This window comes from Dicentrarchus labrax, unplaced genomic scaffold, assembly GCF_905237075.1.
Source record: "Dicentrarchus labrax unplaced genomic scaffold, dlabrax2021, whole genome shotgun sequence".
NCBI lineage: Eukaryota > Metazoa > Chordata > Actinopteri > Moronidae > Dicentrarchus > Dicentrarchus labrax.
In genome coordinates, this window is record NW_026136719.1 from 7,456,459 (window position 1) to 7,484,044 (window position 27,586).

Here is a 27,586-nt window from a genome sequence, read left to right on the forward strand (position 1 = left end):
AAAATCATACACAGAACCACATGAGTAAAACACATGAAAAATTTAGTAATGCAATGTAAATACAGATGCATTCATGACCTTTTAGAATTGTTGCATTTAAGTTGACATTATGGGCTTGGGCCTTAATGTTTTGAACTAAGGGAACTATCTTACTGTATGATGTCATGATGCTAAAAATGGGGTGAAAGTCTGCTAATCTATTACTCTTTAACTGAGAGAACACCCCACCCACACCTGAGAGGAGGTACTGACCTCTCATCTCAAATCCCCATCCCTCTGTCTCTGCATCAGTGTGCACACTGTGTATGTACAAGGTGTTTGTTTAGGTTTCAAGGGGGATGTCCGAGGATTTACAAACCTGAGAGTAGGAGAGGAGGAGGAACCTGCTGCAAAACCTGTATGATTTCTCTCTAAGAACTCTGTAAATATAAATGCTGCTTTAACTACGCAAACTTGAAGTAAATTTGCATTTACTCCAATCAAGAAAGCCCAAAGATTTAAAAGATGCAAGACTTCCACAGGTGAGAACTTTTCATTTTAAGGATGCTAGAGGCGAATAATTACATTATCCCTTCATTTTTATAACATCTGATGTATGTAAATGGAAAACAGTAATTTAAAATGTATCAGTCTGCCTGATGATCAAATGATTTGTCTCAAGGTGACCCAAGCTTCATCTTCTTTAGTGTAATTCAGTATATTGATGCTGCATGACACACTTCGTACTGAAGATGGTTGCTAGGTTAGACATATAATATGTAGCTTACAATTACAATGTCATTAGTGATGTGACCCAATTCCAAGCATACCTGAATGTAATGCTTGTTGCTGTGCTTGTTTGTATTCCCACTCCTACTCCTGAGTGAATGGCTTGTTGTAGGGCAATTTAGGATACTGGCAAAATGCCTATTAGTGAAAACTATCAGTGAACAAAGTCTTCAAATAAGCTGGGTTATCCAGCTAAAATGCAAGAAACACATACACTGTTAGTGAATTAAAAAATGTATGACTTTACGTCTCAGGACAGGAACAAGTCAGGCCATGCATTTTATGGAAGTGACAGTTTCTTAAAGCAATGCAAAACAACTGGCCTTGGGCCACATGTGCATCATTAGAGATACGGTGTTCTGTGAGATTCACTCCCACCACACTCTGCAACTCAAGACAGGACTGCAAAAGGATGAAGTTCAAAAGAATAGCCTGAAGGGTTACAGTGTAAATTCTGAGAAAAATTAACTAGATGGGTTGCACATCAGACAGTTTCTTCTTTTTTATGCATCTTGTTAAGGAACGTGACTATAGCCATAATCACATCATCCTCCGACGTGGTATAAATAAAACAATGTGTTTTGCACATTTCAATGTACACTCTTACAGAAGGGTTCAATTGTATATCTCTTGAGAACATATTGGACATCTGTAGCATCAAAAATGTTTTTTTTGCTATTACATTTTCATTAAGTAGAATATGCATAGTTCACAAAATCAGAACGCAGTCCTGTAAAATATTTTTGAAGAAAAAAGGGCCCCTCATAATCACTTGTGCATCAAAGAAACTTTAAAGCAGGCCCCGAGGGCTAGCTGGAGGCCTTGAGGAGATATATTCATGTTCCTTCTCTGAAATGACATGTCCCTGTTAGGCATGATGTCCACACATCAAGAACCATTTTAACCAATATAGGAACTCGTTTGAGTCTTTCCTATACAGTATTTGTACTGATCTTTACATTGAAAAATTACATTAACTTCTCAGGATTGCAGAGGAAGGTGGAGATGCAGTTACTTCCAGCTATGTTAGATGTCAAGAACAGTTTTATGATTACTGTTTTCTTTTTTTTTTTTTTTCTGTGCCTTGAAATGAGACTGTACAGCAATGAATGGTTCAAAGTTTATATTACACATTTGGCTTGTGTTCCTATTCTGCAATAAATTGCATGTTTTCATAAATATAATGATGAATTGTTCACTTGAATAATCTAATTGAACAGTGCACATTTCACACATCTCAGAGGTCCTGTCCTCATTCTGAAGTTGCCAGCTTTCCAGACTTTACAAACTCTAAAAATTGGATATCTAGTTAACAAGATACAACATGTAAACAAGATCTTGAAGCTGTTAAAGATGTGTCGTTCTTTTTGGGTCAATGGTTGCTGGTTGCCACTGCTTCCAGCTAAGTTGGGTTAAACACTTTCTGAAACAAGCTCTCCAATGCACAGAGATGGAAATTGATATCAATCTTCTCACATAACTCCCATTAAGACAGCAAAGAAGCATATTATCCTAGCTGCATAATTTAACTTTAATTTGTCTCTGTGTGAGAAAGGACAAGAAGACTTTGTATGAGATGAGTCTGAGTTGAAATAGCATTTCCTTCTCAACTTCATTCTCAAGTAGAGGGTATGATGGCAGAGCAAGTCAAGAGGTGCTTATCCGATCTGAAATTTTTTAATTGTACATCTCCTGCATAAGTAACTCTCATAATCAGGAGCTGGTGCTGAGCTCGGGCGCAGATCCAACTGAAATCCCGCTCTTACAAGACAAGAAGACGTAATTAAAATCATCATTGAAACAGGATCATCAGCCGTGCATCATGCCTCTATGATGCAAAACTGGGGTGCTATTAGCTAGTGACAACATTCACTGTATATACCCTCATATGTGTTGCATTTTTACATGTACATTTTATATTTGACTGATAACCCACCTGTTATTTAGATTCTACATTTCCATTTAAAGTCTGATTTAAAAGTCTGAGCCGACAACCAAAAACATTTTTGGATTTTCGTTTTTACTAACAGCTAATACACATTTCAAACAAGATTGATTTCTCAAATATAAGCTAAAAGTGTTATTACAGTATTTAGTGAAAGTTTTTCCTGCAGTTGAATTTTTTTTATTTTTCCAGCTATCTTTCATATATCCCTGAGAGTGTTTGTGAGTGATTGATTGATGGTTAATTGACTGATTACTGCGGCATGGGTTTCAGTGAGGTTGAGGTCTGCTGAGTGTAGAAGGAAAACCTTGTTGCTTTTCCTTGGACCTCAGATAAGTTAGACACAGACTCACTGTATGTTCAAGATTATTGTCTTGCTAGAACTCCTCGTTCACACAACTCTGAGCCTTTAATGAAACTGGAGTGGATTATAATTTGGCACAGGCGAAACTGCATCGGTTTATGCACTGTTGCATTTCCATCTCATGTGGTTCCCCACTCACATACATTCTCTAAAAAGTTTAAAGTTTGGCTGATTATAGTTTGGTATTTGTTTGTTTGCTAAATATGAGATCAGATGATGACTTGTGGTTCATGGTCAAGGGACTACATTTTACTGTATCTTAAAGGACCAGTGTGTATGATTTATGGTCATTTATTGACAGAAATTGAACATAATGTTTATAATTACTTCATAAAACTCGGAGCCCCTCGTATCTACCGAAGGAGCAGGTTGAACCGCCATGTTTCTGCAGTACGGACAAATCAAATATCGGCTCTTGGACCTTTCATGTTTTTATTACCTGACAGCCATAGTAGTTTCTCTCGAACGCTTGGAAGGTGAGCAATAGTAAGTTGGCAATCTGGCATCTGCAACCTCACTTCTAGACGCAACTAAATGCTACACACTGGTCCTTTAAACATTTTGTATATTAGACTCTATATTTCAAAAACCTGATGTCTCATGCAACAGTGCTTCGATGGAAATTTAAACAACTTTAAACTCAAATTTACACAAATTATGACCTTCTAAACTGAAATGTCTCTGTGTGGCTTGTATTGGGTGCTTGCTACTACAAATTGATGTTTACCCTAAAAATCAGGATCCTTTAATTGGATATAAATCACAGAGAATTAATGAAAACTAGTATTAAAGCTTCATAACTTCATAACTGTCTGAAATTTTTTTCAGTCTACAGATAATATTTATCTATTTTTTTAAAACATGCTTTTTTTCCTCTACAGCAGATGGAGATTTTTTAAAGCTGTAGTGAAGCATATACTATTTAATTGATCTGAAAGCATGAAATCCCTAAAAGCTTTGATGGTTTGGCACATAGTACCATCAGAAAAGCCCATTAATCCTCATTGTTTCTGACCCATTGAATTATCACTATTTTACCAAGTGAGTCCCGGGTTGTGGTATCATTAGACTAAATCTCTGTGCCAGAGCAACCGCGTGTCTATGTTATGTAACAGGGGTTAGAGCATGCTGGGAATTGTATTGTTTTTAACTGGTATTTACAGTATGTTGAAGCTGTAAACACCTGTGAGGTACAATGGAAAACAGTTCTTTGGATGGCCTGATTCCACCGTTAAGATACATTGTACTTGATATAAGAAAAAATGTTTATTACATTTAGAAAACTTTGAGGCTTAGGTGTTTCTCAGTAACAGACAACATGCACTTACTGCTATGTCCCTCTGGGCGTGTTGGTTAGCTTAACTCCAGGTTAAGATAGATGACCTGTACATGTGAGAGTTTACTCTTACTGTACCAAAGGGGGCTGTTATAGTGAGGTTGCTTTTATTACCAATTTAAAATTAAAATGTGTTAATGGGGGGTATAATTTCTGTTTTGTATTGTTTACATTCATTTATTCAACTGAAGCCAGTATAGCAGTATGGAATAACGTTATTGGTTATAACTGTTTTGTCACAATGACCACTGATAATGTGTCTCTGAATTGTTAGGTATCAGTAGAATGCTTCATCTGATTCCATCGTTTGGTGTACCAATGGACAAATGTCTGCAGATGTATTATGTAAGCCTACTGTACCCACATACCTTAAATTTGATAAAATATCAGACAACTTTGTACTTTCTGGGAGTTGTTTTGTCTCTCCCTGGACACTGAGTTCACAGAAAAAGTCTGTGATTGTCAGACCTTTTTATATTTAAAAAAAGTTCTAGACACCATAACACCTTAATGCTTATGCATTAGAGGCAAACAATGTAAAATTATAAAATGAGGAAAGGGGAAAGACAAACAATGTCCCCAAAAATGAACTCAACATTGTGTTCACCAAAACCTCTGGGAGACTCAATATTCAGCTTCGCTAAATTGATATTTACTCTAGAGCCATTGTTTTTTAAGCTGTATTGTATTGTATTAAAGTAAAGGGTTTTATTTTGTCAGCTTAAACTCAAGGTTTAATCTATTTTTATTAATTTTAAAGTGGTGACAATCAAAAATGTATTTCTGCCAGAAACAGCTCAATTCAGTGACAATGATGACAACAGCTGATCCTGATGTTACATGTTCTTCTTATATGAATGCCATGCAAGTATGTAGAACAGGACAACATCACATAGCATCCTTCAAACAGGTCAAAACAGGACAGAAGACACCAAAAACAGAAAACCAGTAAGGCACGCATGTTGCATGCTGTTGCTAATATGTTTGTCTGTTCATGCTTAGTGTGTGGATGTAGGTTAATATTAGGGCATCAAGAGATGTTTAAGTAGTAGTTTAAAACAGCAAAAGTGTTTACACATTGCCTTTGTATTCATCTTTTAGGGTCCTTTAGAGTGTTACCAGAGTCAGCTGAATTCCTGAATGTGTAGGGCAAGCACTCACAAATATCCGTCTTCAAATTTCCTGTTCATTAAATCAATAGAAACAGTCGGTGAGAGAGATTTGGGGTGTTTGGGGCTTTTTTTTTATGCAAAGATGTGAGCAACAATTTAGCATGAGAAAAAGGTTCATAAAGAAGATCTCACGATCTGAATTACAGATCGACATTACTGACTTTCTTGTGTGTTTTCAGTGTTATCGTTAAACTAATTTATTGTTAGACTGCCAGAGCGAACCACTATCAAGATCAGCGTTTGTTTTCTGATTTGCGGAAATATATTCTGGGATATCACAGCTGTAGACTTGTTCTCTGAGTGCGTCTGATCCATCTCAATGTGTATGTGTGCTGGATTAGGATGGCTCAGAACAGATTAGTTAATTATAGACACCTGCTATCTAAGCGTGGTGTGTGTTGTCAGGTGTTGCAGCATGAGGTTGGCTTGATGCTGAGGGGAAGAAGGTGGAGCCAGGTGTGGAATTGCATGGACGAATGCTTTGCCATGTGCTCTTAGATTGTCTCCCTCCTCCCTGTCCAAGCTCTGAGAGCAGCTCTGTAATGGGAATCTTCACACATACTTCACAGATATAAAGTGTCACCTACTCAACACACTTACACCCAGTAACTCTGTAAACTGCAGGGATAATACCGCTATTTCCCACAGCTGCTATGTGCTAATACATATATTTTACACTCGCATTGGCAATGTAAATGTCGGTTTCCCGTGCCAATGAGGCCCCTTTTAATTAAAATGAATGGTATTTCAGTAATTGATCACGCTACATTAAGACAGCTGGAATTCGACTCTCTTTAATTCTGACCAAGCAATCATTTGATTCCCACGTCAAGGGAGAAAGCAGTAACATGCTCAAGCTGTCAAAACAGCATTATAAGGACTAAATTTTACTGTAGATAAGAATTAATATGGCTCAATGCCATTGTAAGAGGCTTCACAGCATCATGACTGACCTATAATAACCAGATAGACCAAATAGCAGCATGATGACTGTCAAAATGTTAAAATGGCTCCAATGACATCACACACACCTTGGTAATTTGGTTGTCCACATAAAAACCCAGTCTTACCAACAGATCATTAAAGAATAAATGCTCCCATGGCATCACAATGACTACATGTACAATGGCCCTGTCACTTTGTGAAAGTAAAAAAAGCCATGGTCACGCACTTTATGACTAAGCAGCACTAAACAGCTGCGTCCCTACAAATGCCTTAAATCAAGGTCTATCTCGCTGCTGTTGTTGCTATGCAAAGTTTTTGCCAAACAATCTGGAAACACAAACAAGATCTTGTGTTGTCAGAGCAGCAGAAGAAACATTCAGGGTTATGTTATTGTATTACAACAAACATACAATTTGGATACTCATGAAACGTTCACATTTGCCTCGAACAGCTTTTTATTTGCCTTCATCCAAATTATCAAGTTATCTCAAGCAATCCAGTGTTGGTTTAAGCTGAGGAACAGAACTGACTGAAGCAGCTTGCATGCCAAAAACTCTATTAAAATTGGCAAGAAATAAGAAATCTAACCCAAAAATAAGCCATAATTTATGTCTAATTAAATACTCAAAAATGTGTAGCGGAAACAGCTGCAATCAGTTTTTCTGTTTTGCTCTTTTGCTCTCATAATCAAATTCCATTCTGCTAAATGAGTTCTCCTTGAAGCTTAATTTGGAAGTTATTGTTTACTGTGAACTTCATGCTTAAGATTAATTGAGAGCCAGTTAAGAGAAAGGTGCAGATTTTTTGCCTTTCCCTTAACTGGCTCATATATTAAATGAAGCATGCAAATAAACCGAAGTGCAACCCATTTAACATAAAAAAAAATAACTCCTGAAGACCTGTCATTTGTGGATTGCACATATAGATATATATGCACAGTTTATTTTAAATAATCCACATTGCGGCACAAATGAACAGTGAGCATTTGATCAACCATTATAAAGTGTTGCTTGAGACAGATTATAACAGGAAAATCATATGAAAGTCTCTATTTTCTCCCCTTGAATGCCACTAAATTTATACATTTGGTCAGTAGAGCCAAAACAAGCACACCCTTGGTAGCACAATATCTCACACTTATCCCATCATGACACCAGTCTGCGTTAGAAATTAATTATGGGCTGCAGCTACTGACAACATCTCCAGTGACTGTGTTTAGCCAAGTTATTTTAAAACTCACCTTTTGAAAGGGCTGTACAAAATAAAAGCTCTGCAAACCATGCATGTGTACTTCAGTTCTACAAGTGCAGCGTGAGGGCTGAGGAGAATTGTCCAGATAAATATGCATTCATTCTTTTGTGATTTATGAAATCTAACAAGCTGTTTGAAATACCCCAGCACAATTTTTTCAGTGACACAAGACTGAGTTACAGAATTTAACTCAACATTTTTTATAATAACATTATCATTATTATTTAACTCATTCAGGACCTTCTGAGATTTGATCTCTCTGGACATCTAAAGCAATGTAAATCTTTCCCTCTGGAAGGAAAAGTAAACAAACAAAACTAAGCAAAACAGAAACAAAAAAGGAAAGCAACAAGGATTTTCACTTCCTTGCTAATCTTAGCAGGCTGACTCCACCCCTCGTGTCTGGCAGACTCCTGTCAGACCTCCAGGTTAGTCAGTTTACCTTTACGCACCTCCTGCGACTCAATGAGCAAGCATCTGTGAGAGTGGATATACATCGAATGCTAAGCGAGAAGTGATCTGCAGATTGTTAAGGACTAAAGAGACCTTTCTGAAGGGATAAAATACTTTTTGGAGGTTCTGACTGGATTTAATAATGCATAAGCCATGAATCTGTTATTTTTTCCACTGACGCCGATGGCTGTGTAGTAGCTCTCCACAAGTCCAATTTCAATTCCAAGCAACATAACAAACGACTGGTAAGCATTATTAGTAGCATGTAGTGGTGTGGTAGTAGTTTTTGAAATGAGTCATCAAAACAATGACATTGAAGAGGTGCCATCAAAACAATGTTCAGCAGCTCCTGTGCAGAATTCCCTTGATAGCTGAATAATGCATCAGTGATGCACAAATAGTTGTGGCCTATTGTCTATTATTATACAATACACTATGCTATAAGGGTAAACTATGACAGTTTTATATCTGCAGTAGTACTGTTGGAGATGCAATAATAGAGAAGTATGATGTTCTTCAGTATCTGTTCAGTATTTTGTCATTGCTCTTTTAGCACAACACATACATCCTGTACTGTTTGATCCTTTTACATCAGCTTCACAATCAGAGATCTTCATAGTGTGTATAATGTGTGGTTTTAATGCTAAGAGCATACAAGAAATCCCTCACCTTAGGAAATGTAAAGTTTCTTACTCATAAGGAGTTTTTGGTTTTAAATGATCTATTCCATGCTTTTGGAGTGGTTATCTGTAGACAGAACTTTAGTTTGAACTTTAAAGTTTGGTGTTCAAATTAGTAATCTCCTGCATAACAGCCGTCAGGCGGGTGGTGATGACACCTTGACTTTTCCTGGGAAGCCCCTTTTCTGTTGCATAACTCAATCAGTTGTGTGCTGCAGGTGCTAATTTTATCCTCTTTAAAAGGCTTAAGTCTCAATTATGCTAGACAGTCGTGATTGACTTGGCAGTTGTTCTGTCCTCACCTTGTATGTTTTCTGTTCCCTTTCATGTCTTTAACAGAAAGTAATACAAAAATTTAATTATCCATTATGTTATTATAGAATAGTATAGTGGAATAGCTTTATATTTATATACTGCCTATAATTGAAGCTTTGTCTCCCCTCTGTTCTGTAAATTACTTTTTATGGATGAAACTTTTCACTTAATCCACAACCTTTGCCGAGAGATGCTTTAGTATTTTTCAGTTGCACTTGCTGCCAGCATTAATATTCCAGGTGTTCGAGTCATGAAGGTCGAGTGTGTCCAAATGACATGGGCATTTGCTGTTACGTAACTGTGCACGTCTGTGCTCTACAGAGGATTTAAAGGCTGCACAGGGGAGAGCTGATCTTTAAGTCAAAGAGGCTTTACGCCAGACCACAACAAACCTGAGATACTTGTTGCTTCAGTGATATGATGAAGCAGTAAGATGAAAGAATGGGTCGTAGGATGGACAGGATCATTATCTGAAATTAACATCTCTAAGCAATTAACTTACCTACATCCAGGAGACTCACAAAAAACATGAAGCCAAATCACTGACCACATAACACAAACACATATGAGTATATATAAAGTATTTGCTTGTGAAGAAATAAAAATTGCCATTAGAGAACTTTACAGTCAGGTTTTTTTGCAGTTATATTTTATTCAACACTGAAATGGAATATCTCAAATTATCATAAATCACTATGCAAAGACATCCAACAGAAGCAACAGCAGCAGCAGAGGGGAGGATATGAGTAACAGCTGGTGTTCTGTTTACTCAAATGTATCAAGTAAAAGTGGAATAATTTGTTTAAAATGCAGATTATAAACAGGCTCTTTATTAATTCTGTGCTAATTGTTAGGGAATGTCAGTCGCTAATTATGAAAGGCCATCTGCAAACTTTTTACAAATTTGCATGCATCAAAAATGCAGAGTATGCAGAATTAACTGAGTCTAATCATGTGTGCATGTGCCCTCATTAATTACTTAATGACACTTTTGAAATAATGAACACTTTTTAAAACCTAGTAATCTTGTATGCAATATTGTGTATTCAATCACTATTGGTATTTTTTGTAATCGCCTACTATAGATAGCACTCTAACAAAATGCCATCATAACACAATTTTTGCTTTTTGGTAGTTGTTGACCCATTTTCTCCCCAGTTTGCAATCACCTGTTGCAGTAACTATAACTGTGTGGCTAAATCTGGCACATTCACATGGACTCAAGTGCTCATGTTTATTAATGTACATTGTCCCTCCTAAATAAAATGAACATTGACATTATTTATTATATATGCTTTCTCTTAGCTTCAATTATTGATTTTGATTACTAAGCATATCCTCCCCTATGTAATCAAAAAAATATCTATCACAGAAATTCATCATAGTGCAACTTAAAAATAGTAAGTAATGTCTGTCCTTCTTCACTTCTTTCAGTGCCAACAAAATGCAGAAGCAAGTGGAGGTCAGGATGGATGAGAACCACCTGGAGCCCAGAGTGGAAACTCCTGAGAGTGCATGTGGCGGGGTGTGTGATAAAATCATGAACAACATGGTTCTCACTCTCACAATCCTCGGTAAGTTTTTGGTCCTGCTACTTCCATCTGCAATCCAGCCATTATATATACTCCCGCTTATCCTGTTCAGTCTTAGGTCACCCAATATGCATTTGACTGCTTTGAAAAAGCAGTGACAAGAACACTCTAGATAGGTTGTTTGTCCATCACTGCACTAACACACTCTCACAACAGGCAGACAAACACATTTACCCCAACAGGCAATTAACCTTACTTGTCCCTTACATATCTTTGGACTGGGGAGCTGGAACATCAGGAAAAAATCCACCCATGAGGATAATATACAAACTTCACTCAGGAAGGCGCCAGTCTTTCAAATACAGGACCTTCTTGCTGAGAGGCAATGGTGCTAACCATTGAGCCACTGGTGCTGCCCTGCGTGAAGCCAAAACATTTCACTACATGCCATTTAAATATGAAGATGGTTCACAGCTTCTTTCTTGATGTTAAAAAAGCAAAAATTCAAAAGAGGAGTTTCATGATATTCTGTCTTGCATTTAAACTATACTGTAATACAGCGAAGTGAGACGCTACGTTAATACTTCAGTTGAATGTACCAGAGGTAAACAAGGAAAAGGTGTATTTTCAACACTTCTTTTCTACTCTACATCTTTGGGCAAACATTTGAATCAATGTCATATTTTCTTGTTGTCATTATGAAGTGTATAGGTATTGTCATGGCACTGTGACTTTTAGATGACAGGTTGTGACATTAATTAAGACTCTCATGAGCAAACTGTCAGATTTACCACATCATTTATTTCCCACAGATGTTGATATTTTCTCATTTAGACACTAAGTGTTTATGGTTAATATGTCATGCTTTAGAGTAACCTGATGTTGTGTTTCATTTGTGTTTTCTCACCGGCTCAGGTGTGTTTCTGGGTTCCATTTCTGGAATGCTACTGCGGCACATATCACCTCTCCCTCCTGATGTTATTATGATCATCGCTTTCCCTGGAGAGATCCTAATGAGGATGCTGAAGATGCTTATTTTGCCTCTTGTTGTTTCCAGTCTGGTCACAGGTGGGTGAGGTACAGTAGTTGCTGCAAATGTTCCGCTCAATTTGTTAACAACTGCCCTGAAATGAGGTTGCATGGTGCACGTTGTTGCTACCTGGGAGTTGAGCTGCAACAGGAGAGATGAGAGAGTGGGCAGGTTTTTCAGGCATTATCTGTATAGACAAGCAATACAGATGCAAGTAAACAGATGTTATTGTTTTTCTAAAATTAAAACAATTTTTTGTGAAAATATAAACCTCTAGCTCAAAAAAACAAAACTAGGACAACAAATTCTACTGATATACAGTAAACAGACAAAGAGCATGTTGATGAAGTAGGTGTCTGGCGAAGGTACAGAGGGAATCCAGTTATCGGAGGAGGAGGTGTAGCAGGCAGCCCACAACATCGTCTGTGCCCCTCTTACCCCTGTAGGCAAATTGGAGGGGATCATGTTTTTAGTTAAAAATTGGCAGGATGGTGTGAATCAGCAGGGCAATGGGGTGCTAATGATTGAGTTCTGTGAGTCTGGGTTTTTTGGGGGACTGGGATTATTGTTGGGGTTTTTTCAGAAGGTGTATTGTGGTAGACTGGTAGGATTCGCAGAAGAGAATACGAGAGCATTCCAGGACACAGATCTTGAGCACCCTTGCCGCTATGCTGTCCGGTCCAGGGCCTTGCCTGGCTTACGCCGGCTAAGATGGCGCCATATGTTCTTCTATGAAAAAGGGAGCCAACTCATTGGGAACCAGTGGAGGGAGTGCTCTCAGCTCTGACTGTCTAAACAAGTAAAAAAAAATGAGCTCAGTTTAAGTGGTGAAATGATCTGTGTCAGATGATGTTGCTGGACTGTGTTTGGGTTCACATCCAGTCAGGGTATTCATTAACTAGAAAACCTTATTTAGTGTTCATGGTACCAAATCCATGCTCCAGTTTGTCCTTAAATTTCTCCTTTGCTTTAAAAACTTTATTTTTTATCTTGCTGTTGGCCATCCTGTGAGTAGCCCAGTCTTTATGCCTGAAGAAAAAGACTAACTTGATTGAAAAGTAGAATTTGAAAACCTTGAGAGTGCACACAACTTCTAGCAAGCATCCCTTACCAAACTAAACCATCAGTAAACAATTCATGTGTTGAAGACTGCTGTTCAGTATGTGCTTTTCAAAGAGTCAAGACATCAAGTGGCTCCACAAGTCAACAAATAGTGTTTCAATCATTTGCTGTTACACTGGATAATAAAAAACTGAACTCAAAAGTCGAGTCCAGCTGTCTAGCTAACTGAACATGTGTAATTAAGTTGAGTTGCTGACTGAGTCATCTCACTTTGGAAGCAAATCATATGACATTTTTGGGTGCAGAATTTGTTTTTCCAATATATGCACAATATGTCCTCACAGAATAACTAGTCACAATCACAATACCAGCTCTTATCACAATGAAGTAGGCCTTATGTGTGGAGTATTCACAGTTCAAATGCTTTGAGCTGGTCTGACTGGAAGGGCATTTGCAACTGTTTGGACAGGTGGAGGGGAGCTGATCAACTTAATTGTGATGTTTTTTTTAACTACCTGAAGAAGAGCTGAATGCACATATCTAAATCTATTGGCCCAAAACTAAATCTACTTGTAACTTTACCACTATTCGTCAAGGAGAGAAAACTATAACTCTAGGCTCTATTTTTTCTATATTGGACACTTTGTTCTTCATTATATCTTTCTGTAAAACTATGCCAACAGGACTGGCTGGTTTGGATGCCAAATCCAGTGGTCGCCTAGGCACCAGGGCTATGGTGTACTACATGTCGACGACTGTGATCGCAGCCGTCCTGGGAGTGGTCCTGGTGCTGCTCATCCATCCCGGTAACCCCAAGTTGAGGGCTGGTCTCGGACAGGGAAAGAAGAACGACGACGTGTCCAGCGTGGATGCTTTCTTCGATCTCATCCGAAATCTTTTCCCAGAGAACTTGGTGCAGGCGTGCTTTCAGCAGGTAGGAGTCTTAACAGAGGTTTTCACCCACCTTAAGAAGTCTGATTCATATGTCAGGTGCTCCAACTGTTTGTTCTTTTCTTTGCTTCTTGTTCAGATCCAGACAGTAATCACCAAAGTACCAGTGCCCACTAACAGAACCAAAGCACCTCCACAGTTCACTGTCAAAAGGTCGCTTCAGTTCAAGAGTGGGATGAATGTCCTGGGTAGGTGAAAAACACACCCACTACAAAACCATAAAGAAATAGCAGTTGTTGAAGAAAAACACAAGTTGTTTTTCATTTTCAGTTACATAATAACAAGGAAACACTCAGATAACACGTACCACCCCCAATGATGCATGATCAGATTTAATAATAGAAAATCTAAAAATGTGCAATCTGGCTCCAGATTTGTGTCAAATTGTATGCAGTGACAGACAGTAATGGGATACATTTGCCAGGTGTTTAAGTCAAGTAAGTTCAGCATTTCAAAAATAACCTATTCTGCAGTGTTCTGACTGTATCCATGTCAAAAACAAATCACTTATTCCCTGACTCATGGTTTAACTTCCCACCAAAGTGGATTCTGCTGTTCTATTTTTGAGATATTCTGCTAATAGACAAACAAAAAGACAGAGCCAAAAACCAAACCTCCGAGGTTGATGTAGGATGCCCAACTAAATTGTCAAAGTACTTTTTCGTATTATTGCAAACACATCCACACACCAAAAAAGGTGCATGTCCAATAGCTTTCAATGAGTAATTATCCCTCATTGTAGGAAACCCATTTTCTGTAAGACAGGTTTTTCCAAGACTAATTTAACTTTGCTGTATTCTGTGTCTTACAGGTTTGATTGGATTCTTTGTCGCTTTTGGAGTCATCATGGGGAAAATGGGAGAAAAGGCCAAACTGATGTTGGAGTTTTTCAACGTCCTGAATGAAATTGTTATGAAGCTCGTTGGCGCAATTATGTGGTAAGTGCTTATCCACTACAGGCATCTCTCCACATTCAGTGACATTGCCAAACCAATTCCCTCGGTTTTACTCTCCACAAAAATGATACTTATGCAGAGGATCCAGCAGCTAACATACATAATATATTAAAATATTAAATATATCCCATAGACATATATAACATACTATTAAAATACTCCTAAGCATAAACACATCCTATTTCTGTCTCCAGGTACTCCCCTGTTGGTATTGCCTGCCTCATCTGTGGAAAGATCATCTCCATTGCTGACTTGGAGGTGGTTGCGAGGCAGCTGGGGATGTATATGGTCACTGTGATAGTGGGTCTCATCATCCATGGAGGCATCTTCCTTCCGCTAATATATTTTGTGATAGTAAAAGAAAATCCCTTCACGTTCTTCATGGGGATATTCCAAGCTTGGGTCACAGCACTTGGAACAGCGTCCAGGTATGAGGGATTTCTTTCATTCCTGTTTTATATTCTAGGATTCAGACTGATTCAGACTTCAGTCTGAACATGGTGAGCACAGTAGGGCTGTCTCTAAATCAGGTTTCCTCTCCAGTGTGCTGCATGTTTTTGTGAATACTCTGATTCCCCTTTTCATCCTTTATTTCATATGGTAACTATGAAGTAATCTCACTTTGCCTCCATGTGGGATACCTTTCCTTCCCTTGATGTTTTATTAATGACATACTCTCTCCCCTCTTGATGTGACCTCAGCTCTCTCATGTTCTGACCTGTTCACTGTTCCACCATCTACGAGACAAACGCATAGGAATTATGAGACATAACCAACAAAACAACTGCTGAGTCACAGCTGATGTTTTCTCCATGAGTTTTACTCTTAAAGTGAATTCAAATGATAAGTTTTGGTTTCTTTATTGAAGTCAAACTCATGAAAATCCTATATAAGTCATTTTTTGTGACAATTAATAAATTATCATAGTTGAGACTGGATTTATTTCAGCATGAATAGAAGAATAGTGCAATTAATTTTAAACTATTGCAACATCAAGTGTGACCCAGTCAAATTAATTCTCAGCAGACTATAATTTGTTGTAGAGTTGTCAAGTTTTTAGTGCCAAATGGGATGCTTGGTTAGCAAAATGAACATCACTGCATGCTCTTTGTGATTATAATAATAAAGCATTTCTTCCTGTTCTATTTGCCACAGTGCCGGTACCTTGCCTGTTACGTTCCGATGCTTGGAGGAGAACCTGGGCATCGACAAGAGAGTAACACGTTTTGTCCTCCCAGTGGGTGCAACCATCAACATGGATGGCACAGCGCTTTATGAGGCTGTGGCTGCCATCTTCATCGCTCAGATGAATGGGATTGACCTTGATTGGGGCCAGATTGTTACTGTCAGGTGAGAATGTGACTACAGAAAGATATCACAACACATTTGTAAGGTACCATTTTGCCAATAAATTAGCCACATTCTATCAACTGGGTTTTAAATCATCCTGAGAAAAACAATTACTATTTCTCCCCAGGGGTACATTTAGTGGTGATGCAATCATACAGTAAAATGGTTTAAATACATGAAACCTCATGGATTCTCACAATCAATTTAATAAAGATAATACTGAGTTTTCTTGATTAAAGTTAGGCACTGTAGACTCATTAATCTCCTTGTTTAATTGATTAGTCATTTCAAATATATAATTTTTCCCTATTCCATTTTTATTAGAAATATAGCAACTGGATGTTCAAAGTGTATAGTGACAGTGGTATGTTGAGCCTGTGGTTTGTCCTCCTGCTGAGAGTGGAAATTGTCTCCTATTTAGTATGACAGCTACCCTGGCCAGTGTTGGAGCAGCCAGTATCCCCAGTGCTGGACTTGTGACCATGCTTCTGATCCTCACAGCAGTGGGGCTGCCCACTCAGGACATCAGCCTCCTGGTGGCTGTCGACTGGCTGCTGTAAGTTCAACATCAACACAAATATTATTATTTAAATAAAATATAGACACATTCAACACCATGATGGAAGGACTTTGGTTTTGTTTTCTTGTCTCCAGGTTTGTAAAAGTTACCAATGAAAGATAATCTCTCAAGATATAATTTTTACATAATGGTGAATTCCAAAGTGCTATATTCTAAAACCTTTGAGCTTCTTATTATATATTTTTTTCATTATTTACGTCTGTGCTACTTTTAATGTACAACTTTACAAGCTAATGTTAAGATTGTGTAGTCAATGTTTTTACCATACCCCCAGTTATTCATGGGAGCTTCACGCACTGAATTTTAAATTTTTTCCAACAATCCAGTCGAATCTGGCCAGAAAATCTCCCTTTTATTTACCATAAAGCTGCATACAGCTTGCTTGCCTGGTTGTACAGCAACAGCTTTCTGTTGATTTACACTCTTAAAGATTTAAATGGCATTCAGATTCAACCCAACATCGTCTGTTACATATTAACATTTGTCACTTTTTAATGAAACATATATGTATTCAATTTTCTGTTTGTTGGCAATTATCAGTATGTTTCTTGTCAGAGCAGCACATGTATACACAGACATGTCATTTATTTTTTACAGTGTAGTGCTAAACAGTAGTGGCCAAATCAAAACAGATGCTTGACTTTAATTTGAATGAACAGGTTTTTGCTAGTTTGTCTCATTACAGAGTGAGCATTGAGCATGTTCTCTAACATACGTTTCAGGGGTGTAAACGACTCTGGCTGTCAGGCTTTGATAACTTTTCTGTAATGTAGAGTTTTGCTGTGCCCACTCACTGACATCTCTGTGTTAGTTCAGAAACATAACTAACATAACAACAGTATACTGTATAATCCATTTGCAAAAAGACAGAAAGTGCTGGCGCTTTTTTTTTTTTTTTGCTCTGTTGGCAACAATGCTGACAATACTCAGCTGGGAATAAGCTGCTTGTGGTCTTGTTAACCCTTGGGCTAAATGATTCATATAAAAGGTGGAAAGCCTTTTATACATTTTAACAAATTAATTAACTGTGAATAACATATTCACATAGCATGGTAATCCTCTTCTTTGTCCTACTTATTCTGCTGTGTATTGCTGCTGAATCAGTGAAATTCTCTTCTCTAAATTGTGCTTTTTTATAAGTAAAAACCAAAAAACGGTTCTTTGTCTTTTCTACAACTCACAACTTAAAAATCTAAATGAAAAAGAAAAAGAAAATTCCAAAGAGAAACAAAAGAAAAGACTTTTGCTTGGTCCCTGTTAATTACTTTCCTGTATCTTGTATGCCACTTTCCTTTTTAACATGCAGGGATCGTTTCCGCACATCAGTTAATGTGGTAGGGGACTCCTATGGAGCAGGTATCGTGTACCACCTTTCCAAACATGAGCTGGACTCCTTCGACTCCCAACAGGCCCGGATAGATGACTTTGAGATGGCAAAGACTCAATCGTTCTTTGAAAATAACACCAACCAGAATGTATACTCTCACCACAACTCAATCTTGATAGACGACTGCAAGGTACATTTCACATTAACGGACATAGAGACTTGTATGTAGAGAATCCTCCCCAACGTTGTGTCTGTGTTTGTCTTTCTTTTCTGGTCTGTGTTTGTGTTTCTTTTCTATGTGACTTCTTAAATTAGTGTATTTGTGTCTATGTGGATAGTAAATGTCATATTTTCATTGAAGAAAATGATTTTTTTTTTTAAAGGGGTGAAAAAGCTAAATAAATATTTCTATATTTATTTATTCCCCTGTTAATCATATGAAAAAGCAGTTTTTGTGATACCAGGTTCATCAAAAGCAAAGTTTGTTCTTTTTTATAATATACTTTTTTTTTAATCCTCAAAAACTATGTTTAACTCACATGAAATCCAAATGAAAGTAAATGGATGTTCATTCTTACAACCATTCCAAATGTGTTGTCTGGTTGACAATTATATTTGACTTGTATTTTATTGTGGTATGTCTGGATTTTACTGAGAAACTGTTATTTTTTGTCTACTTAATTGGACATGTATTTGTGGCAGCCCTAACCAAATTACAGTTTTCAATCACTGGCCATCTTTTGGAAGAAAATAAGAAATAATAATCTAGCCAGTGGTATACATAAAGACTGCTGTTTCACCATGTTTCATCCAAAGTGATGCATGAAATGCCTATCAAAGAGCATTTCCTGTCAATATTGTAGTTAGCTCTCTAAATAAACAAGAGCAAATTTGTTGTTATTTTTAGAGAATTTCTCTAATGCAGTAGAATTCTGTTGATTTCATTGTCTGTGTAATGCAACTTTTTTATGCTAAAGTTGCATTCTCGTTGTTTCAGTATTGTAATTCGGTTGGGCAGAGAATCCATAAAATACATGGCCAACTCTGAAAAACTATAATTATCCTGGTTTTCATATAATCTTGTTACTGACAAAAACACTGACATCACTGTGTTATTGTATCAGTGTAAGAGATGACATGTATTTCAGTGTTGGGGATTAACACATTAACTCCACCCCAAGGTCAATGGCCTGAATATAATGAAGCAATGGTTTCTCTGCTCCCAACCGCTGACGGTTTGTAAATGATGGTGCCTTGGCCTCATAGTTAGACGTTGTTGATAATTGCTTACAGGTCACCATGGGCAAAAATGGCAAGACTGCAGAGTTCTCTCTTGTTGAGGAGGGACCATGGAAATGCGACTAAAGCAGATCCAGATGCTGCTGCGCCTTACCCTGAGTTCTGACAGCTTTTACTTTCTGCCGACACATCTATAAATAAACGAACAAAAAAATTATATACAAAAAGAAGAAAAAAAAGAGAGCGTTAGCAGAGTCAATCGTACCACAAGAACAGTCGGCCAGTCTTTCAGTTACCCATCCGGGTAGCTACTGGAGCAAACAACAGCTGACTCACCAACTTGTATTAGATCTTGCATTTGCACTAACTAGACACAACCTGTAACGAACTGGTGCATTTCATGCACTTTGCACAGAAGAATAAATCATTAAGTTGACAACACTCAGGGCCTTACTTGGTGCTGCTGCAAGCTTCCTGTTCTGTCAACAAAATAATTCTTCTACCTTGTGCAACATCTCATTTTTTTTTGTATTGAAGCATTTTTTTTGTAGCTAAAGGGCAGAGTGATGATGGTTGATGGATGGATGATGGCCTTGCTGGTTAAATTTAATACAAGGACCAAGTCAGAGATAATAAAGTTGGTGTAAATTAACTCAAAACAAATTAGCATATTCAGCTTATCAGAATTTGACAGATATTACCGAATCACTATCAACGCTGTCTTCTTAAGAAATGTTCATAAACACAGTTTCAAAAATAATACAAACTGAATTTATTGAATTTGAATGAAACAATGTTTAATGTGTGGCATCATGATGTAAGCACAGGTTGGTTAAACACTTTGACTGTTTGGCTTATGGGATTACACTTTGGCGTCGCACACATGGTCAAGCCTAAGAAGCAAAGATTAGGACTTAAACCATAAGAGGAGAGCATGTGCCCTCTAAATGTGGCAACAAACAGTACAGGATGTGTTTCAGCGAGCTGTAAAGCAGAAAATAGAGTATGTGAAAGGGTGCCCTCCCAGTTATTCATTTATTGATTTTGTTTTTTGTATACGTGTTCTTTATGAGTGAAGCACTGAGTTTTGGTTTGTAGTTAAAATGTATGCCTGTGTACAGGAATTTATGTGTGTTCATGTGTGTTTCTGAGAGCAAGAGAGGAAGATTAACAAGGAAAGAAAGTTGGCACATCAACAAGAGAAAAAAGGGTGGGGTGGACGTAGTGTGTCTCCAACTCTCAGCAGTCCAGTGCATTGCTCTGTGTTTTATTTCAAACTGTTTATTTCTTTGCTATATGACAACCTTGCCTTGACGATGTCAACTGCAGAGTGCAGTCAGTGTGATGACTAACACATGTCTGGATAAACGTTACCACGATTCATGTCAATAAAATGTTGGGACTCACACTTTAGTAGAAGTAAAGCTTCTCGACCTTACAGCTTTACTACACTCAGAGTGGAGGACGGCTGGGCCTTCCTCGCAAGATATCACTTAGACTTTGCAGAGTTTAGTTTTCACACAGCAGATTTGAATATAAATAACAAGCTTCGTAATTACATGTAGAGGTAATTAGCCATGGTCACATCTGTTTAGCAAGTGCACACTAAATTCTGCCTCGAGCACTCGCAACAATCTGAAGCCGTAACAACAAGGTCATTGGATGTTGGCTGAATATGTACATGTTTTTGAGTTCAACTCTGTATAGAAACTCTGTTCAAATTTAGGTGAAAACAGGATTATATATTCTCTTTTATATAAGCGACGGCTTATATATTCATGTTTAAAGTGCCTCCTTGCACTTTGTGTATATACTCTCTCTAGATAAAGTGTATAAATCATATGTATAGGATTTGGCATTTTATGTAATCTATCAGAATAGTTTTTGCTATGCTAAAGCTTTAAAGACTATAACTATATCCTGTATATGTAGTAATGTTAGTACAATGTTAATTTTCTTATTATGGGCCACTAGTTGTCTCAATGGGTTGTGAATTTAGGGTTATTTATCTACAAACAATGCATTCAATTTATCTACTGAGCTCCGAATGGTTGTCAGGGAAGAAACCCCAATATGTTTCACTTGTTTAATGAGTGAATGTTCTTTAAGAGTTATGAGCACATAAAGGCAATTTTTGTGCGATGAATATTGGTGTTGGCAGCTACAGTATGTCTACATGTTGTGAGACCTCCACAAGCCATCTAGTGTTTGGCTCAAGCACTGCCTTCCTCCAAAATGGAAGAGAGTCTTCCTCAGTAATATCCTGATTTATATCAAAAACCCTTTATCTATTAATAAATTACATCACTTTTCCATCTATTTCATTTCTTATTGGGCCTTGATCTATATGAGAATATGTTCTTAGTCAGCTGGCCTAGTGTAGCAAGTGTTTTCTATGAACATGTGAAAATGTACAATCTTTAGATAATAAAACATATATTTTCTATCGTTCTTTTTGATTCTATGCACATATTGAATGTGTTCAACATTTTCCTTGCATCTGACATTCACTGCAATGCAAAACTTATTTTGACTTTGACTGACTGCAAGCAGATTTGAAATTAACTTGTACTAAATAAACTATAACAGTGCACAATATTTGTCAGGCAAATGGACTGAAAGTGTGCAAATGTTTTAATACTGTGTAAATATAATGGAAAAAAATAAATGTTTATTGATGAGCTGCTGTTGTGTTTATTTCTCAGAGGAGGGTGGGAATGATACAGCATTATGAACATTCAGTAAGTGCATGTTGAAACAGCATGTCGAAGTGCTGTGTAGGTAGTGGGGTGAGCACTATTCAGTACAGAGCTTTCACAATGATGAAAACAGAGCATCTTAATATAAGTTACAATCCACAACAAAGTTTTCAATAATATTATTATATAGAGATTTGAAATAATATTACAACAAAGACACTTAAAATAGAACCTTTTCACCAGACTGTCCACTAACAGAACTGTGAGTATTATTACAAATATTATTTACAATGACAGGAAAACAGAAAATGAAACACTGTTTTCAGCTGTGTATGAAATAAACAGCATTTGTGTTTTTTACCCAGCAACTTTTGAATTTTACAGTTAATAAAATAGCTGATATGGAAATAAATACATCAACCAAAATATTGCTGTAAGTAAAGTTATGATAAGAGTTTTTGAAATTCAGATGGAAAAACCAGACCATTATTCATTTTCAAACTGGGCCCAGAGCTGTAGAGGTCCGCAGAAACTTTTAGATCAACAGCCCCGGCAGTTTTGTTCCTCTGATCAAATTCATCTGCTTCAAACACAGTCTTGTGGTTCCACAATGAATATCAAGACTCCAGAGAGTCTGTTTCTGAACCTCAGTGTGATGGATATTTCTCTGAAAGCTCATCCACGGGGATGACTGTGTACTCTGCTGCCTTTCCATTCTCCCTGGGCTTTTCTTTATGCAGGAATGTCTCCATCTCTAGCTCCCTCTGCTGGTTTGCGGAGTTAGTTTTGGTCTCTAGCTGGGGTGCTTGGCTTGGTGCATTCCACCTGCACAATAAGGAATGATGAAAATGTAATTATATGCTCATAATAGATATATTCAAAAATATTGTTTTATTTTTTCTGATATTTAACTCACTTGTCTCGGGTAGCGATGGCAACGAAGAGCATTACAAGTGCCGCAACACCAACAATAAAACCAACAATGATGATCCAACCTGGACATATGGGAGAGTAGGAGTTGATGATTTAGGATGGACTGTCTTAGGCCAGAGTTCAATAATGCAAACATCTGGATTGTTAAATGCATTTTTTTCTAGACTCACCTGGTGTAGTGTGTCCTTTATGCATGGCTGATGTAGGAACGACATTCAATTTATCTACGTCTAGAAAAAAACAGAAACAGAAAATCACAATAAATAATAAAGACAAATAAAATCAATTGTAGGCATAACTTTCGGGGCAGGTATAGAATATTTACCAATATTGGGTTGTAAAAGATCAAGACGAGAGCTGCGGCTGCGTTTCATGTCTGTTGATGAATCTGAACTGGATTTCTCCATGTGCCTTGGCGACACTGTGGTTGTGGTCTTGTCACTGGTTTCCCCAGAACCACTGCTCTCCCATATGTCGCTCTCTTTGGGCTGGACTTCATTTGGCACTGATGAAGACATAAAACCAGGCTGAGGACTTTGGATGGTCGATGAATCTGAACTGGATTCCTCCATGTGCCTTGGCGACACTGTGGTTGTGGTCTTGTTACTGGTTTCCCCAGAACCACTGCTCTCCCATATGTCGCTCTCTTTGGGCTGGACTTCATTTGGCACTGATGAAGACATAAAACCAGGCTGAGGACTTTGGATGGTAGATGAATCTGAACTGGATTCCTCCATGTGCCTTGGCGACACTGTGGTTGTGGTCTTGTCATTGGTGTCCCCCAAACCACTGCCCTCCCATATGTCACTTTCTTTGGGATTGACTTCATTTGGCACTGATGAAGACATAAAACCAGGCTGAGGACTTTGGATGGTCAATGAATCTGAACTGGATTCCTCCATGTGCCTTGGTGATACTGTGGTTGTGGTCTTGTCATCGGTTTCCCCCAAACCACTGCTCTCCCATATGTCGCTCTCTTTGGACTGGACTTCATTTGGCACTGATGAAGACATAAAACCAGGCTGAGGACTTTGGATGGTAGATGAATCTGAACTGGATTCCTCCATGTGCCTTGGCGACACTGTGGTTGTGGTCTTGTCATTGGTGTCCCCCAAACCACTGCCCTCCCATATGTCGCTTTCTTTGGGATTGACTTCATTTGGCACTGATGAAGACATAAAACCAGGCTGAGGACTTTGGATGGTAGATGAATCTGAACTGGAGTCGTCAGTGTCCCTTGGCAACACTGTGGCGATTGAGCTCTGAGCATGTAAAACACTTGAAGCTGTGGTTGCATATTGTTCACCTCCATGCTGGAGGAACATGGAGGTCATGTCACTGCTGTCTCCATTGCCCTCAGGAATGTCACTCTCTTTGGACTCAGAGGATGGCTGCTGGGTTGCTTGAACAGTTGCATTTCTTTTGGGTGATTCAGTTGTGAGTGAACTTAGAGAAGGGTTAGCAATGAGGAACCCATCCGTCACAGCCTCTCGATAAACATCATCATGGGTCACAGCTGGGACAAAGAGAAAGGGAAAAATCCACAGGTCACCATAAGTGTTTACCTACCAGCCCTGACATGAGCAGAAGGGAAAGTTTCCAAGCTTCTATGGTGTATTACAAAATTACCACACAGGGCTTATGTGCTTCGCCCCAAATTCTTGTATAAACTTGTGATGTGGTCTTCTTTGATGAGGTGTGGTGAGAAACAGTAATGATTAACCTGGGTGACTAATCATCCATGAGTTGGTTAACAAAAGAGAGGCAGCCTCATCAAAGCATCAGGTTTAGTAAGAGCATAACACACTTTTGACACACCCAGTACAACAGTGTAAACCATGACAGTTCTTTTTTCTGTTTTAGTTGAAGGGAAGGCATATCAGGCTTTTGTGCCATTTAGGAGGAAGGATCAAGAGGACAAATGAGAGAATGTGCATAATCAATTCATGAAAATATTCATCGTTTTTTGCTTGTTTAAATCTAAACTCCCCGCATAATTATAATACTTATTATTAGTATTATTAGCTTAATAATGTGAATTATATTCATATTTTATAGCATATTGTCATAACCATTGGTGGAAAGGAAGTATCTTGCATTTATTTCCATTGAATGTTACTTTATGTTACCACACTACATTTCAGTAGGAAATTTTGTGCTATTTACCTGACATCTGTAGCTTTTTAATTATATGCTTACAAAATACAAACTTTGTTGAAGAATAAACCAGTGGTTTCAAACCGTGTTACCGCTTACAAAACTTCCCTGAAGTTGTCAGGTGGTTTCACTTAAATGTCTATTTGAATATAAAAAATAAGACATATTTGTATTGCATAACTTTTGTTTTTCTTCTTCTTTATACCCTATTAATCATCTCATAACCCTTTAGATTTATGTGACCTTTTGGAGGCACCTGACCCCTAGGTCGAAAACCACTGGCCTTAGATAACTGTATGCAAAGTTGTTAAAACTAGCTACACCTCCATATAATAATATCAGTCATAGGGACCATTTTTCGGCAAAATGAGTGCTTTAACTTTTGAAACTTTAGATAGATTTTTTTCTGATAATATACAAAACAAAAATCAGGTAAATCCCAATAAAGTAAAAAAAGGGTTAAAATAGTTAATTTAGTTAGTTAGTTAAAAAAAATAAAAAATGTCCACTCTTCATTTCTGCCCAGTCATGTTCAGCTCCACTGTTCCTTATGAAGTTACTGGTTGCCCAAACTTGTGTAACAGCTCTATGCTGATCTTTGGTTTCACCTTACACAAGAAATACGCATTAATGCACCTCCTGGAGCAGCTCAGGACATTTTACAATGATCGCTGTGTGTAATCTGGAGGTGCCAGTGAAACCTGTACACCGGCAATGAAATACTACTCTGGCATTCTTACAGAAAGAGTTAGACCTGAAACATAAAGAGCATCTTAGGTGACAGCGGGGGAAGTGCTGACTCACAGGGTAAGAAAAAGGAAACCATGGGAATTATTGAAATTTCAGAGGTCTGTATAGAAGAATTGCAGTATTTGTCAGACTGCAAAACTCATGACTATGGTCTTCTCAGTCCTGAGGTGGAAGACTATCATTTCCCCAAAGAATTCCATTAACCAACAATAAATATATTACATAAGGTTATAAGCAGAAGAACATCTACCAGAATTTGGATCATAATTTTAAAGTTAACCCTAAAAGACAACACATATCAAACAGATACTCAGCTAAAAGTGAAAGTGTTCATTAAAGTGTATAAGAGTGATTAGCTGTGAAAAACAGGATAAAATAAGAAAAAGGACTTTCACTTACTATTAACAGGTGTTGAGTGGACAGCAGCAAGAAGCCCAAGAATAACCCCAAAAAGAAGATTCTTCATCTTTATATTGGAAACTTGTGATGGAGCCATATACTCAAGTAGTTAACTGTTGGCGAGCTGGAACTATTTGGCACACTAACCTGGCAAGTTGAAGCAGATGAATCATGTCGTTGCCTTTTATACACAGCAGGAGGGTAGGTTTTACATCAATATAACAATGACACACACACAGAGGAGGGCTGGCACACCTGTGAGCACACCCTCTTCGTCACACACTTTCTCACGGTTTTTTTTCCTTCTTCCTCAGAGACAGCACACAAACACTTGCGACAAAAAGAAAAAAAAGTCCATTGTTAAGGAAGTTGATTTGCTTTCAAATACTTGCTGGAAGAGGATGGACAACATAAATCAGATCAGATGTGGCTAAATGACCCCATTTACCCTTTCAGTTCAATTCAATACAAAATGAAATGATAACAAACACTTATGAGGCAAATTCATTTAAAGAAATACCAGAAAAAGCTTCTTCTGTTGTTTTCCTTTGATACCAGTGACCAGACTCAAACAAACAAACTACAAATAATTGTACTTGTTAAGAGTAACAGGTACAAGCATTCTTTCACCCCCACAGCCCTTTCTCTTCTGAATGAGTGAGTCCCAGTGAGTGTGTAGTGTAGTTGTGATGACATCATGATAATGTTGATGTTGATGTTGATGATGATGATGATGTCTAGGCCATTTATGATGGCGAGTATTGATGTCAGAGATGCTGATCATCAACATGGCTGTAATCACTATGCACTTTATTCCCACCTTACATATTTATATGATCATAATATGCCACTATTTAATTCGCCTTGTAATTTTCAGATGTTATTGCTAACCATAGGATTGAGCGAGTACTCAGCTTAAACATGTATCCAGTACAGATAATGTTATTTTTATAACTATGAGTATCATCAGAGTAAAGTGTGTAAATATGTGTGAATGTAGTTACTTTTATAAGAGAAAATTATTTTAATAGTTGTGTTACTTTTTGTAAATAGTTTTACACATAGCATCTTCTGATCAGCCCATTTCAGGCATAAATTGCCAACTTCCAGTTAGCCCCAGTTTAAGCACTGCCCATTCACAGTGCTGTTTAGAATACATTTAATTAAGTTGGTTGAACAGATACAAATAATGGTGTACTCGCTCATCCCTATTTGTTGGGCTTCTAACTTACTGTATTCAGGGCTCCTCCCCTCCTTATTATTGTATTGTATGTCTTTATTTTATGTATTGGACCATGCCTTCCTGTAAAAACCAGTTGCCCTCCAGAAACAAAATGAAATTGAAATTGAAAGATTATATAAGGAGTGGAATGTTAAATAGAAGAAACAAAA

General features: G+C 37.7%; 2 protein-coding genes across 5 annotated transcripts; one reads left to right on the forward strand and one right to left on the reverse strand.

Annotated features, from left to right (window-relative positions):
• Nucleotides 1-327: 327 nt before the first annotated feature.
• slc1a2a (solute carrier family 1 member 2a) lies at nucleotides 328-20,171 on the forward strand. Of its 3 annotated transcripts, XM_051378921.1 has the most exons (11): nucleotides 329-521; nucleotides 10,664-10,803; nucleotides 11,677-11,829; nucleotides 13,537-13,787; nucleotides 13,884-13,992; nucleotides 14,616-14,742; nucleotides 14,955-15,188; nucleotides 15,916-16,110; nucleotides 16,532-16,666; nucleotides 17,997-18,207; nucleotides 19,311-20,171. In XM_051378921.1, the coding sequence occupies exons 1-11, from the start codon at nucleotides 505-507 to the stop codon at nucleotides 19,380-19,382; spliced, it is 1,644 nt and encodes a 547-aa protein (XP_051234881.1). In that variant the 5' UTR covers nucleotides 329-504; the 3' UTR covers nucleotides 19,383-20,171. The 3 variants fall into 3 exon arrangements, with proteins under 3 accessions (XP_051234879.1, XP_051234881.1, XP_051234880.1); XM_051378919.1 differs by having other exon boundaries at nucleotides 328-521; nucleotides 13,537-13,992; XM_051378920.1 differs by lacking the exon at nucleotides 329-521 and adding an exon at nucleotides 8,226-8,479 and having other exon boundaries at nucleotides 13,537-13,992.
• A 1,755-nt stretch (nucleotides 20,172-21,926) lies between these two features.
• LOC127351410 (uncharacterized) lies at nucleotides 21,927-26,367 on the reverse strand. 2 transcript variants are annotated; one of them, XM_051378930.1, is made up of 6 exons: nucleotides 26,195-26,367; nucleotides 23,795-24,404; nucleotides 23,214-23,629; nucleotides 23,059-23,118; nucleotides 22,872-22,950; nucleotides 21,927-22,780 (listed from the first exon to the last, which is right to left on the reverse strand). In XM_051378930.1, the coding sequence occupies exons 1-6, from the start codon at nucleotides 26,289-26,291 to the stop codon at nucleotides 22,603-22,605; spliced, it is 1,440 nt and encodes a 479-aa protein (XP_051234890.1). In that variant the 5' UTR covers nucleotides 26,292-26,367; the 3' UTR covers nucleotides 21,927-22,602. The 2 variants fall into 2 exon arrangements, with proteins under 2 accessions (XP_051234890.1, XP_051234889.1); XM_051378929.1 differs by having other exon boundaries at nucleotides 23,214-24,404; nucleotides 26,195-26,366.
• Nucleotides 26,368-27,586: the final 1,219 nt, after the last annotated feature.

Excerpts from the sequence above, each read along its gene's own strand:
- slc1a2a (XM_051378919.1), top strand. Across the intron at positions 16,111-16,531 it reads GGCCAGATTGTTACTGTCAG|TATGACAGCTACCCTGGCCA; the intron begins GTGAGAATGTGA and ends TCTCCTATTTAG. Across the intron at positions 18,208-19,310 it reads TCTTGATAGACGACTGCAAG|GTCACCATGGGCAAAAATGG; the intron begins GTACATTTCACA and ends AATTGCTTACAG.
- LOC127351410 (XM_051378929.1), bottom strand. The coding sequence starts at position 26,291 with ATGGCTCCATCACAAGTTTCCAATATAAAGATGAAGAATCTTCTTTTT. Across the intron at positions 24,405-26,194 it reads CCACTCAACACCTGTTAATA|CTGTGACCCATGATGATGTT; the intron begins GTAAGTGAAAGT and ends TCTTTGTCCCAG. Across the intron at positions 22,951-23,058 it reads TAAAGGACACACTACACCAG|GTTGGATCATCATTGTTGGT; the intron begins GTGAGTCTAGAA and ends CCATATGTCCAG.